This window comes from Astyanax mexicanus, chromosome 9 (assembly GCF_023375975.1).
Source record: "Astyanax mexicanus isolate ESR-SI-001 chromosome 9, AstMex3_surface, whole genome shotgun sequence".
NCBI lineage: Eukaryota > Metazoa > Chordata > Actinopteri > Characiformes > Acestrorhamphidae > Astyanax > Astyanax mexicanus.
This window is the reverse complement of record NC_064416.1, coordinates 42,220,330-42,235,720: the sequence shown is the minus strand read 5'-3', so window position 1 is coordinate 42,235,720 and position 15,391 is coordinate 42,220,330. Positions and strand designations below refer to the sequence as shown.

Sequence of the window (15,391 nt, the reverse complement as noted above, 5' to 3'; positions counted from 1 at the left end):
GTACAAAATAATAGAACAATTAAAGCCTTAACAAACTGAACTCTATCCTACTATAACAGTTAAACATGAAAAATAAGACTTTAAGACTTTTTCAGTACTTTTTTTCTTTAAAAAAGATATATTATGAATTTTATCTGAGAGAAAGATGCTCCTTAAGGTACTAAAACTATTAACATATTTGAGGCTACACAAAACATTATTTTTATATTTTCAAGTTTTTCTTTAAGAAGATGAGAATGTCCACATTCTCTGGAGAAAGAGCTGCTCTTTCAGCAGTCACAATGTCCGCGTCGTCGGCTACAGTGTGCTGCGCCATTTGCGTAGCGTGCTGCGCGCGTGCTTGCGAAGCTTAGAGAGAGGGATCGCCGATCATTTTTTTGACTTCGATGCTCGAGACCATGACATCATTTCGATCAATTTCAATAAAATATCGAAATCGTGACACCCTTACTGTATACCATAATATGAAATTGCATGGTTCGCATGCCATTATTATATACTTTTTGGTGTTCTTTATGAAAAATGCAAGCGAATGAAGAATCCCATCCCTTAATGCATTTCCACTTTGCACCTCCACAGGCTCTTTATTCTCACTAACACACTGACGCCATATTAAAACACACAGCAGAGTAACAGGCACAGAGAAGCTAAACTGATTATACCAATCTTTACCTGCCTAACAAAAACAAACAAACAAAAAGACTTCCTAAAAAAATACAGGGTTCTTCATGACTGTCAACAACCATCAGCGAGTAATCCAGCTCAGAATGTCTGTTAAGGTTGGTGCAACAGAATCGCATCACAACAAACCACATGAGAACATTCTCTCTGCAGTTTGACATGGAGCAATAACAAAACAGCATTTGTACTTCTGTATTTGTATAACTTGCACAAAGAGAACTACCCAGGGTTGGTTTAGGACTGAACTTGGTTTGTGAGACCCAGAGGTGGCTCAGCAATTGAAAACAATGCAGCAGATCTGATACCTTGGTTCGGCACGTCGACTAATCGCTGCAACTTTAGTCTGGACCAGACAATGCAGGTGTGAAAGAACTAGGGGTGGGCGATATGGCTCTAAAATAATATCACGATATTTCAGGGTACTTTTTGCGATAACGATATACTTGCCAATATAGGAAAATAAAACAAAAAAATTAATTTCAGGAATATAGTATAGAAAAGAGTATAACAGCATAATCATAATGTGGCAAAATAACTAATATCGCGTGCATGCATATTAACTGCAAACTAAAACAATTATACAAAAAATACACTTAAAGCTTCACAGTAAATAATATACTACTTTTAAAGACAGAACATCTGTATTATCACGATATGGATTTTTAATATCACGATATTTCTGTGTTACAATGTATTGTATATGATATAATATTGCCCACCCCTAGAAAGAACCCTAAAATTCTTAAAGATCAGAACAAAACCTAGGACAAACCAAAAACCAGACATTAACTCCTACCTTTCTTCTCTCCTGTGAAGGGAACCACATCTTCTCTGTCTTTATATTCCAGCGCCTCTTTCTCCAGGTACTGCAGCAGGTTATCCCGGTTAAAGGGTCCAGTTGCCGTCTTCACTGTCTGGTCCTTTTGCCTTAGGCCTGCAGGGAGCAGTGCATTCTGGGGGGACAAACGTGATAGGGTGTAAGGTGAGGTCTCAAAGAATTTTTTAAAGAAATTTCACAGATTTTTCATACATTTTACACATTCAAATGGTTAAGTTAAGTTCCCCTCAATTATTAAGACTTTCCTATCGGACAGTGACACCACTATTGGGAGGGTGAAGGCTCCTCTGCATCTTTGCAGCCCGGAGAACACAGACTGATACTATTTTTTTTTTTTACATCAGATAACCAGAGGCTGGTGCTGGCCAGCATCACGCTGAGTAATGAGGAGTTGGGGGTCCATCCAACTACCAGCTGGACACTATATTTAACACAATTTAGTGAGCAGGAAAGAGCTGAATAGTGTAAACATTAAAACGTCTGTAGAAAAAATCTGCCATAAGAAAACAGTAAGCCTGTGTTTATGCATGTGTATAAGACGTATTTTGTATTCATACATTTGAATACATTTGATTAATCAAATCACTGTTTTAAATTTTCAAAATAGGATGATGGAGATTGTACATCTTTACATATAGAAGCTGCAGAGTGAATCTCGGTGTACAGATATTTGCTTCTATCAGAAGCCTGTAAAGAACTTTTATGAGGCAGTGATTTTATTATTTTACACTTTTCCTGAACTGAAATACAATTTTTTAAATATAAAAGCTGCATGTATGTTTGAAGGGTGCTTACTAATTGTGAAAAAAAATAAATATAGAAATTGAATATAAAGGAAACAATAGCGTAAACATCACTTTAAATGGTTCGCTTTGTTTACAAAAATAATAAAAAAATCAAAAAGAAATCGAGATTGAGAATCGCTCATATATTTTAAAAATATAGAAATGTATTTATTTATTTATTTTTACAACATCACCAAGCCCTACTACATTCACATCCCCAGAGAACCTTTGGGAAAGAGCATGTGTTTTTTTTTTTTCTTTTTACCCACTGTGACTATCAACACATTGGACGCAAAGCTGTTTGTGATGTGCCTGAAATAGTTTCATTCTGTACTTTTTGTTATACAAATATTAAATGATATACCAAATTAACCCTTAATATTATTCTGGATACAGTTTTAAACAAACCCATTGATATGTACATTAATGTTAGCTTTTAAACAGTAGTGTACATCAAAAACTGTTGCATCAACATATGTACACACTAGTGCATCCAAGAAAATAAGAATATCATTGAAAAGTTACAGTAATTCAGTTTAAAATGTGAAACTCATATTATATACTATTTTAAGTGTTTAATTCTTTTATTGTTGATGGTTATGGCTTACAGCCAATGAAAACCCAAAAAAACAGTTTCTCAGAATTGTTTTTATATTTTATTAGAACTTATATAAATTGTTACTTTTGGCAGTGTGGGCAGTGTGCCAAGTCCTGCTGGAAAATGAAATGCAGATGACATGTCTCTCCAAACCATCACTGATTGGTGGAAACTTCACACTGGACCTCAAGCAGTTTGAACTGTGTGTCTCTCTGCTCTTCCTCCAGACTCTGATCCCCTGATTTACAAATGAAATGTAAAATTTACTGATGATCAGTGATGGTTTGGAGAGACATGTCATCTGCTGGTGTTGATCCACTGTGTTATGTATAATATATAACTGTTTATTTGGGTGAGTAAGGTGCTTCTGTATATTTACAGTAGGCTTAGATTCCCAAATTTCTCCCGCAGTAAGGTTGGAGCATTAGCATTAGTGGATAACTGCTAGCCCTTAGCATGGTTAGCTGCCATGCTAATACTGCAGTGATAGCTGGGGGTTGGGAGCAGGCTACAGGCCGATAATACTCACCTCTGAACGGCAAAAGAGCTAGCAGTTAGCAGCTACTGCTAATGCTGCTCCAGCCCCAGTGCTGGAGAACTAAAATGAAGCTCCTGTAGTGGCTTTACTGCTCCCTTACAACCTAACTGGTAGAATACATAAGGCGCACTGGATTAAAAGGCACACTGATGATTAAAAAAAATAAAAAATCCAATTAGACCAGTTAAACCACCTCAATGAGCTGAATTACAGGTTTTACTGGTTACTACATAAGCTTCCTCAGACCAAATCAAAGCTTCTGATTCAGAGCAAGAAAGTGCTCCTGAAAAATTTACAATCACTACAATCACATGACACAATCGTATCAAAACGCTATTTCCACATAATACGGCTTCTAGTATTTAGCAAAGATGAAAAAAGTTCTGAAAATTGTAATGAAGTATTTACTTTGCTAAAATTTTACTCAAGTAAAAGTACTCATCTAAAAATCTACTCAAGTAAAAGTAAAAAAGTACTAAACATTAAAATGTACTTTGAGTACAAGTTACATAGTTACTTTTAATTATTTGATGTAAAAAAAAAAAGTACCACTAATCAGAAAAGAAATTGAAATTGTTTTTAAAGAACTATTATTGACTGTTTTAGTTTTATGCATTAGGAACAGAGCAGCTTGTCAAAAATCACCCAATTAGACCAGTTAAACCACCTCAATGAGTTGCATTACAGGTTTTACTGGTTACTACATTAGCTTCTACTGACCAAATCAAAGCTTCCGATTCAGAGCAAGAAAGTGCTCCTGAAAAATTTACAATCATTACAATCACATGACAATCATATCGAAGCGCTATTTCCACATAATACGGCTTCAGTATTTAGCAGAGGTGGAAAAAGTACTGAAAATTGTAATAAAAAATTTACTTTGCTAAAATTCTACTCAAGTAAAATTACTCATCTTAAACTCGAGTAAAAGTAAAAAAGTACTAAATTAAAAATGTACTTTGAGTACAAGTAACATAGTTACTTTTAATTATTTGATGTAAAAAAGTACAACTAATCATAAATGAAATTGTTTTAATGAACTATTACTGCCTGTTTTAGTTTTATGCATTTGGAACCGAGCAACTTGTCAAAAATCACCCAATTAGACCAGTTAATCCACCTCAATGAGCTTCATTACATGTTTTACTGGTTACTACATTAGATTCTACTGATCAAATCAAAGCTTCCCAGTCAGAGCAAGAAAGTGCTCCTGAAAAAATCCACTACAATCAAATGACACAATCATATCAAAGCACAATTTAGAACATAATACGGCTTCTAGTATTTAGCAGAGGTGAAAAAAGTTCTGAAAATTGTAATCAAGTAAAATTTACTTTGCTAAAAATCAATTCGAGTAAAAGTAAAAAAGTACTAAATTAAAAATGTACTTTGAGTACAAGTTACATAGTTACTTTTAATTATTTGAAGTAAAAAAAAGTACAACTAAATCATAAATGAAATTGTTTTTAATGAGGTATTATTGCCCGGGTTAGTTTTATGCACTCGGATCCGAGCAGCTTGTCAAAAATCACCCAATTAGACCAGTTAAACCACCTCAATGAGCTTACCTTACCTTAGCTACCTTAGCTTCTACTGGCCAAATCAAAGCTTCCGATTCAGAGCAAGAAAGTGCTCCTGAAAAATCTACTACAATCACATGACACAATCGTATCAAAGCACTATTTTAAACATTATAAGGTTTTCTAGTATTTAGCACTGGCAGATGCTTAACATTACATTTAGCAGACGCTTTTATTCAAATAATAGGTCAGGTATCAGCTTAAGGATCAGGTATCAGAACTGCAAGAGAACAACTGGCATGTCTGCATATCTGTCTGGTTAAGAGGATCCCAACACTACAGTGCTTTCAGGAAACACACTGCTCTCAGAAAATCAATATGAGGCAGTGCAGCATGCAGGAACGCCAATATCAGACACAGTTCAGACCAGACGTCTCCAAGCCTTTTACTGCACAGCCACTATCCTGCAACACTAGTCTAGACTCTAGTCTAAGCTCTTCAAAGCATGGAATGTTCTCAGAGTGAAAAACACTGGGACAGATTAGAGCATCTGTTTACACGTCAACAAATTAAATTGTTTTTTCTTTTTAGATGCTATTCATAGACAACACAAGACATTTCATCACCTCTTCATTAGTGGGGTATTTCTAACATGTGTGATTAATAGCCATTTTATCACATCTAGAACAAAATAGATCTTCATACTCTTTAAAGAGCGTCTGCCTTCTTTAATTTACCTCATTAATTCTCTGATATAAACTTGATACTCAACCTTTGCTGCATTTATTAGAACTGTAGGTTCTAATGAAGATGATTCATAAAAGTGCAACATTTTACCCTCCTGTTATGTTTAATTTTAAGGAACAGCAATAATGTTCTCTGGGCAAACAAACCCATTTAATCCTAAATTAAACATAAAAAAATATACATAAATCATTTTTTACTCTTTTGCTCAATTAATATACATACTATACATATTAACAGTAAAGAAAAATTGTTGCCTGTAAAAACCGTATACCAGGATATTTTAAAGCACCTAATGCTTAGATGCAGATTTCATTTTCCAGCAGGACTTGGCACCTGCCAACACTGCCAACAGTACCAACGCTTGGTTTAATAACCACAGTATCACAGTGCTAGATTGGCCAGCAAACTTACCTGAGCTAAATCCCACAGAGAATCTAAGGCTATTCTCAACAGGAAGATATGACAGACCAAACTCAAAAACGTAGATGAAAAGTTTTGTATGCAGGCAGACTTGTTTGTCTCAGGAACTGGTTAAGAGAGACATATATTATAAAAAATAAAAAAAAGGATCCACTCATGGAGGAAACGTTGCTCGTTTGACTACTGTAAGTTAATTGTAATAATATATTTCAGGGGTCTATAGTCAATAGGGCTGCTATGATTAGCCGATATGATCAACAATGTCGATTTTACACTGAAAATGTTCAATTAAAATCAAGGAAAAACACTGAATTTAAATATTTTGACTGGTATTGTATGCCAGCAACGGGTGCATCTCAAAGGTTCCCGTGACACCTAACCTGTTCGGGTTGGGTCTTTAGACTTTTCACTTTGGTTTGAATCAAAATTTCATTGTCGACTAATCGTCAATTTGTAACGGTACTGCATTACACAAATTGCTGATGACAGAAAGGCAATGGGAGATGGGTTGTATGTAGGGCTGTACGATATTGGAAAAATTTTACATTGCAAATGTTCTTTTTTCGATAAATGAGTATTTATGAGATCAATAGGACTGTTAATGTATGGTTTTAATTCAGGATATAATTCCGGCTTAAAGGTGCTGGTATAGTAAATATCTGAAATAAAGAGATGTGAAATTTATCATCTAAGGCAGTAATGTATTTATTCATTTGCTCCTCTTCTAAAATGTCCTTAAATTGTACAGTTTAAAATACTTTCCTAGCAAAAAGTGAATGTTTTTAGACCAATTTAAATCAATCACAGAGCATGTAATTAATTTGATGTTATTTAATGGCTTGATAGAATTAATAAAAAAAGTAAACTTTTCGGCATATACTGAATCGTACCCCTGTATTGTGACATTAGTCATATCGACAATACACAGCCCTATCTGTGCCTGAAAAAAAATCTCTATGCTAAAATTGCAATTCAACATGAATTCAAAAATAGGATTTGGAGTCAGTTTTGCTTTGGAGTTTTGCTTCAGAAACTGCTGTAAAACTTCAAATTCCTGACCAGATCAGATCTCGATAAAACAATGCAGCAACTCAGCACTCCTTTACCTCAGGGTCCAGCTCCTCCAGAGCGCTCTCCAGCTGTTTGAGCTCCTCCTCCGAGAGCTTATTGAGGATTTCATCCTCGTCGATTTCTTTGTACTTTTCCAGATCCTTCTTAAACGACAGCGCCATGATCACCACCGTCCAGGGTGCAGCTTCAGCAAGGGAGACGTCCGTCCAGTACGATTCAGGATCTAAACACAAAGAGACACGGAGCAGAAGATTAACAGAAGTTTGAGGCTCCGCGAGTGAATGACATTACGAGGAAAGGCCGGGTCACAGTAAATGCCTTCATGAGCCGCTGGCTGGGAAAAACAGCACTAACACAATCAGATCACTGAAGAAGCCAAAAGCTGGAGGACAAGTCTGCAGTCTGAGAAAAAACACTGGATTCTCAGAGCGGCTGAAGCCGTCACATGCTGAAAACGAGGGAAAAAAAAAAAGAAAACAAAACCCAGGCCAGTGTCAGAGAACAGCAACAACACAGCCTGTCGCCATGGTAACAGCAACCAGGCACTATTACATAACTTAATGCTAAAGTGAGAACTAAAGTGAGTCTCAGCTGCAATCAATAAAGCAGATCCCTGTACATATACTGCAATATAAATGCATACAGTGTAAATGAACACAGGCGTTTATCACCTCTACAGACTTCTGCATTAGAGGCATCCCATAATACTGTAATTGTGTATTATGGCCAAAAAAAAAAAAAAGTCTTAACAACTTTACAAAAGAAATCCCCAATTTCCTTTTTTTTCCTCCTACTAAAATTCAAATTACAGATGACAAAGAGAAATGATTCAAAACTGTGTACTTGTATTTTGGTTTCACTTAAATCTCTTCTTTAGGGTTCAAGTGCAGACCATGTGTGTGTGTACACACACACACACACAAACACACATATATGATTACAAATTTTTAACACTTAAACTCCACTGATATAGTGAATTATCATGTGATCTGTTTGGTGTTTAGACGCTTTGTTTGAGTGAGGAGTCGACTCACTAAGTGATTCTATTCACGAGTCAGTGATTAGTGATTCAAAACATTGTTCACAAGCTCATGCATTGAGATCACGCTCTGACCTCAGCCACAGAGAAACTCAGACAGTGGACTAAACTTCATAACATGAGTTTCTGACTGAAATAAAGACTCTAAAGTTAAAATGTGAAAGAAACAGGAGCGCACATTATTGTTTAACAAAATATCTACTGGTGCTCACCACACAGCGATGACGCCGCAGTTTTTAGAAACGGTAGGAATAGTAATATTTCTACTGTTTTACGCTACGAGCTCGGCACGTTTGTGTTTGGCCGCGTTTGGCTTGTTGCTTTGTTTAGAAAATATCCGCGCTTGTCTGCAGGAGGCGCTGGTAACGAGGGTAAGACGGAAAAACATTTAAGAAGCTTTTTCGCATATTTTAGATAATAAAAAAAAAAGTCTGTATGTAAAGATAAAAAATCTCGATTACCATTAAAAAAATCGCATTAAAACTGTAATTAGAATTAATCAAATTAATCGTGAAAATCGGCCAGCACTAGTATCAGGGTGTCTGCAGAAATCTTTATGATATAATAAAATACATACAGTAATTGTAATACTTTTTTACTTTAAAAGTAGTGTAACCCAGGCGACTACAGCGCGGTGTAACCCAGGCAACAGTTTTTTTTTAAGTAGCCTAATTTAATGTCCTTTTTTTTTCTTTTTCATTTATATTTCAAAGAAGAAGACATTTTGACAAGCTTCCAAGATGAGAAGACACTCAGTATAGAAAATGTACAATATGAATTCCAGCAGAGAGTGAAGTTTTTAAACTTTTTAATCATTTTATAAGGAGGAGAGGGGATGTTTCATTCTGTCCTGAACTAATGAAACAATTTGGACGCTAATTGTGTCACTCTGTTTAAACAGAAACAGACTGTAATAATTCCAGACCTTACAGAGTTACACACACTGTTCATGAATCACGATAATGATTTTAAACACACTCTCTAGTGGATGAGCTTCTTCCGAGAGGCCTGGATCTTGGCCAAAAATTAGCTCATATATTTTCCATTTTTTTTTCAGCAGAAGCTGACAGATGTTCTCCGTTCTCAAACCCCTAACCGCCTGCTGCTCGGGTCACCTCTGACCTCTGAGCTGGAACTCGGCCTTACAACATCTTCCCTTCCTCTAAACACACACTGACCTCTCACTGACCCTGAGAGCTAGATAAAGAGAAAAGAATGGGAGAATGGAAGAGAGAGAGAGATTAAGAGAAAAAATGAATAGTAAAAGAAAGGGAATAAGGTAAATGTCTTTTAGATAGTTGGGAAGAATGTAGGAATCCCTATGATATACCAACGCATCTAAAAAAAAAAAAATTAATATTATAAAAAAAAAAAGTTACTTTATTTCAGTAATTCAACAGAAAATGTAAAAAACTCATTATACAGATGTATTACAGTGATCTATGTTAAGCTTTATTTTTTTATTATAGTTGATGATTATGCCTCACATCGAAGGAAAACCCAAAAATCAGTGTCACATGACTCTCCAAACCATTATTGCCATAATGCGCACTACACTTCACGTGGTCCAATCAGCAATTTGGGGTCTATACCAATCACACATCATTTATCAGGATGATCGGCCAATCACTGAAACCTTCTGCCTTAACTTGGAACTGTATAGTACTCAAGTATTCTTGTATTATTTCAGTATTTCTGTTATTATAACGGATTATAATCATAAATTCTAGGGCTGGACCCGAATATTCGGGTATTCGGATATTCGTTCGTTGAGTAGGTATTCGGTTTTTAATTTTGGTATTCGGATATTCGTTTTTTTTCTCCTTTCCAGAGTTCCACCTCACTCTAACCACTTCTGTTCTCGCGGGTCCCGTCAGAATATCTTGCGCGCGGGACAGAACTGAACTGTTATTGGCTGGAGCGGGAGTTTAATCCAGACGATGCGGGAGCAAATTAATAAATAGTTAAGAAAACTGTAATAATTGTAAAAAAAAAAAAAACCTAAAGAAAACTCTCAACGCGCAGGATGGACCGACACACACGCACACACCGATGGTGTTTGGACTGGAACGGGACCGCAGTATTCAGCGCTGCTGTTTTAATAAATATATAAGTAAATTTGAAGCATTAAATGTAGTTTATTTAATTTATATTAGGAACGTGGGGCGGGAGCGGCAGAAATGTGTATGTGGCGGGCGGGCGCGGGATTAAAAGAAGCAATTTTTTTGGGGAGCGGTAACGAGACAGAAACGCGGGAGCGTGGAAGAGTGGGTTTAAAAATCAGTCTCGCGCAGACCTCTATTATACATGATAAAAAAAATGCAGGCTCTTCGAAACTGATTTATATAATAAAACGTAAGGGGTAATGTGGCAACAGTAGGGGCTAAATCGGTTACAAAAGCCTGGCCTACAAAAATGATGTCTGAACGAATTTCCTCTTATCTAATATAATTTAAAATGGTTTAAAAATATAAAATAATTTCTAAGTAAACGAAATATTTAATATTGAGCTTATAGCCCAAGTGCAAAAATACAAAATCAGTAATAAGACTATGCCCTGCAACAATCCTTAAACCGAAATAGACCAAGTACAATAACGTCATTAACAATGACTTTCCTCTACTCTAATATAATTTAACATGGTTTAAAAATATAAAATAATTTCTAAACAAACGAAATATTTAATATTGAGCTTATAGCCCAAGTGCAAAAATACAAAATCAGTAATATGCCCTGCAGAATCCTTTAACCGAAATAGACCGAGTACAGTTTACAATGACTGTCCTCTAATATAATCAACAATGTTTAAGAATATAAAATACTTCCTGAACAAACGTTTTTTTTTTTTTTTTTTTTTTAAGCAAATAGCCTAAGTGTGAAAACACAAACAGCTATTTACTGGGCTGGCTTGCACAGCGGAGAAACCGTGCAGCAGCAGCCTCCTAGCCTGCTTACGCAGCGGATAAGCCGCGTGTGGGGCAGCAGAAATTCCGGGATGAAAACACAAAGAAATCTAGGCTAAAAACACAGAAAAAATATGGGATGAAAACACAAAAATCCGGGATAAAAACACCAAAAATCCGGGGTGAATATGTCTCGTCGGTCAGAGCAAATTGAACATTTTTCAGTGGATTAAAGGGGCCGTGATTTGCTTTTTTTTTTTTTTTTTTTTTTACCTCTTTTTTTAAAAACGAATATTCGAATATTCGCTTCGAATCAGTGCCGAATATCCGGAGCTCAAAAAACGCTATTCGGGCCAGCCCTAATAAATTCCACATAATAATTCCAAATCAAAACATTAAATCAGCACCTTCAGGTTAACGCATTTTCACACCACAACACTAAGCAGGCTTTGTAACATCAAAGGAATCCCGTAGTTCAGATCTGCACCGCAGGCCTGGGGCGGTTGGGAGCGGTCCACACTCTCATTGGACCAGTCCCAGAGTGGGTTTGCTGATCCTGGCTCAAACACAGCTCTGATTCGCAGCAGATCCTCCCATTAAGATAACACAGCAGATAAGAGAGGCAACAACAGCAAAGCCTAGTGAACAAAACCGCAACACACGCTCAGGCGGTGTTTATATCTCTCCCAATTACTATTACAATTACTACCTTCCTCTACTTTATATAGTAAAGAGTAAATAATTAAATAACAAAAATAATTTCACTGTATTTTTTTTTATATACTTTTATTTCTAATTTTTCCCCATTTTCTCCCCAATTTACACAGCTAATTACCCCACCCACTCTAGGACTCCTAGAGTGAAGACTAGCACATGCCCCCTCTGATACATGTGAAGTCAGCCACCGCTTCTTTACGTGCTGCTGCTGATGCAGCATTGTTGAGCATTAATGAAAATACATTTCATATAAAGAGATAAAGCACAGCACATTACTGAAGCCCTGCACGATGATGCATTAACAAGTGTGTCTGGATAGATTTATGTGGCATCCAAATAGGGCTGCAACTAATGATTATTTTGGTAGTCGACTAATCTGATGATAATTTTTTAGATTAGTCAATGATTATTTTTGCCATGTTCTCCATCTCTAAAAACAATAGAAACAGCTGAAAATGAGACTTAAAAAGGCATTTAAATGTCTAGGTGTTGTTTAAACGTGAAAAATAAAAGATATTTAGTGATTAAATATGTATTCTGTTGTGTTTGGGCACTGTGTTTGGAGACACAGACTAAATAAAGTGTTAAATTTAAATTTGTGGTTGACAAATTTTGGTACCACTTTAAAATAAGGCTACCTTTATAAAGGGTTTATAAATAGTTTACAGTTAGTTTATTAATGGTTACTAATTAGGTTGTAAATGCCTTAAAAATCATTAATAATCAGTTATAACACATACGTAGAAAGAGCAACAATCATGTATGTGTTATAACTGATTATTAATGATTTGTAAGGCATTTACAACCTAATTTAGTAACCATTAATAAACTTATTCTAAACCATTTATAAAACAATATTTTAAAGTGGTACCCAAATTTTAAAGTTCAACATTGTCGATTATTTCAACTAATCGTTGCAGCCCTACATCCAACCCACCCTTAGTCAGTCTCGGTGCTGTCCCATTCATATTGAAAGACAATCACATATTCAGCACTGGTCCCAAACACACAAATCAGTCCTTCTGAAAATAAATACAGAAGGTGTTTTGATTGCAGTAAGATCATATACATCAGACACACATAGAAAACTGCAACACAAAGACAGCCCCTGTGAACTTGAGAAGGGAAAAAAAAAGTTCTGAACTAAAACAGAGACGCTCCTGCTCCAATCAGCTTGATCCGTAACTCACCCTGACTTCATCCACATGAGCCAGAGTTCATATCCGTGCCGACCTGTGCATGCAATAAAACTCGCTGAGACGAGAGACGTATTCTACTCACGCCAGAAAACACTGCTGGCCAATTCTTACAAAACTGCTAAAGCTCGGCCTGCGGACAGGTTAAAGACTCCTGAGCAGGAGAAGAGCTTTCCTGAGCTCATAAAACCAACACATTTACATTAATCTGAAGGCCTATTCAACCTTCAACAGGTCAGTCTCGTCCACTCACACACGTATTAAAGCAGAAGCGCAATTTTAAGGCCTAGCCTTAATGGTAGGACCATTCTGGGGCCGAACATTTAATCGTTTTTTAATTGAAATTGCGATTTGAATAAACACGATTTTCAATCACATGAGCTGCGATTTGAATTAGCCAATAGGCTGCAAGTGTGTGTGTGTGTGTGTGTGTGTGTGTGTGTGTGTGTGTGTGTGTGTGAAGAGGCAGCCTGATCTTCTGGAGACGCATTAATAAGAGAGCACTAAAAAATGATGAGTTTCTTTGATTTTACCAAATTGAAAACCTCTGGAATATAATCAAGAGGAAGATGGATGATCACAAACCATCAAACCACCAAACTGAACTGCTTGAATTTTTGCACCAGGAGTAAAGCAGCATAAAGCTTTATCCAAAAGCAGTGTGTAAGACTGGTGGTGGAGAACATGATGCCAAAATGCATAAAAACCGTGATTAAAAACCAGGGTTATTCCACCAAATATTGATTTCTGAACTCTTAAAACTTTATGAATATGAACTTGTTTTCTTTGTATTATTTGAGGTCTGAAAGCTCTGCATCCTTTTTGTTATTTCAGCCATTTCTCATTTTCTGCAAATAAATGCTCTAAATGACAATATGTTTATTTGGAATTTGGGAAAAATGTCTGTAGTTTATATAATATAACAACAATGTTCATTTAAGTCAAACATAAACCTATAATAGCAGAGAAACTGATTCAGAAAATCAAGTGGTAAAAACTGAAACTGACAACTGCATTTAACCCTGGGAGTATTTAATGTTTGAAGAAGTTTATAATTATACATCTCAGATATGTTTACCACTAATGCACTAATAATATAATACCACTAAGGTTTATGGATTAATGGGTTCATCAGAATTTAAATCGCATTATTCTTTGGAAAAATTGCAATTAGATATTTTGCTCAAATCGTGCAGCCATAGACTGTCCTTTTTTTAGCTTGAAATCTTCATTCAGTTTTCTTGTTTTTTTTCTTTAGAATTATGGGTATCCACAATCCAGGAAGGATACATCAGCTGCAACAGATGTATATGAAGGATCCATCCTTTTGGTACAGTCTTTTTCGACATGGCGGCAGACAAGTGTATTTACAAATGTAAATCTCGGCTGCATCCAAGTCTTTGAGAAATATTGAGCTATACTGAGAAACAGCCTGCAACTTTGAAAGGGCTTTGGTAATCAACTGACTGCTTAAATCTGGTGTCCTTAAAGAAGGGACAGCAATAAATGCAGGGCATTGTGCCACCAAGACCATGGTTTAGAAAAAAGCAATTTGCTTGCATATATAAGCCTAAAAGGCACATTAACATTAAGCGTTAAGAGAAACAAAGAGGTTGGGGGGAAAAAAGGTTGTTTAAAACTGAGGAACGACTGTTTTTGGAAAATAAAACCACATAAACTTTACAAGGGAAGCTCCAGGAAATATCCTTCATTTTTCTAGTATTATATGTCCCAGTCGTACTCCTAGATAAAGGACACTTAATCCTTTAAAATATGCCTGGATAGCTCTAATCCTGACTCTTCAGGTCAGCCTGGGATAACAGTTTTATCCTCACTTTTTTTTATTTGTTTGTTTATTTGACTGTTTGAGCGTGCTTGTCAGTGGGCTTCAGGAGAAATTCTGAAGCAGCTAAATCATTTCCCATGAACTTAGAGCTGCAAATACAGGAGGAGAGAGAGAAAGAGAGAGTCACAGAACGGCAAAAAGGAAAAAAGAAAAGGGAGAAAGGAAGATTAATCTAGATCAGATCATCCCCAGGAAGAAAAGACTAAATTTAGTTGAAACTCTCAGAGGAGTTTCTCTCCTTCTCTCTATCTATCTGTATACTTCCTTTATGAGACACACACACACACAAATGAGTGAAGAAAAAAAAGAGAGAGAGAGAGGAGAGCAAAATGAGGTGTGAAAAAAAGAGGAACAGACAGTGTGTGAGATGAAGCAAGACAGAGTATAAAAAAAACAAAAGAATGAATGCAAAAAACTAAGGCAGAGAGCAAAGAATGAAAGAAAGACGAGAAGGGAGGGAGGGAGAGAAAGTATAGAAGAAAAGAGTGTGTG

General features: G+C 36.1%; 1 protein-coding gene and 1 long non-coding RNA gene across 4 annotated transcripts in view; both read right to left on the bottom strand.

Moving 5' to 3' along the window:
* LOC125804550 (uncharacterized) overlaps positions 1-15,391 on the bottom strand; it is a 202,677-nt gene that overhangs the window by 128,441 nt on the left and 58,845 nt on the right. The window lies entirely within an intron of this gene.
* tmod2 (tropomodulin 2) overlaps positions 1-15,391 on the bottom strand; it is a 59,073-nt gene that overhangs the window by 32,078 nt on the left and 11,604 nt on the right. For 2 of the 3 annotated variants that reach the window (XR_007440653.1, XM_022679848.2), the window contains exons 1-3: positions 7,553-7,625; positions 7,234-7,421; positions 1,478-1,634 (exon numbers count right to left, since the gene is read on the bottom strand). Coding sequence is in view for 2 of the 3 variants with exons in the window: in XM_022679848.2 (XP_022535569.2) it covers positions 1,478-1,634; positions 7,234-7,359 (283 nt within the window). In the remaining variant the exon portion in view is untranslated. Of the gene's footprint in view, positions 1-1,477; positions 1,635-7,233; positions 7,422-7,552; positions 7,626-15,391 lie in introns of those variants that run through there. The other variant, XM_022679847.2, reaches the window with a different exon arrangement.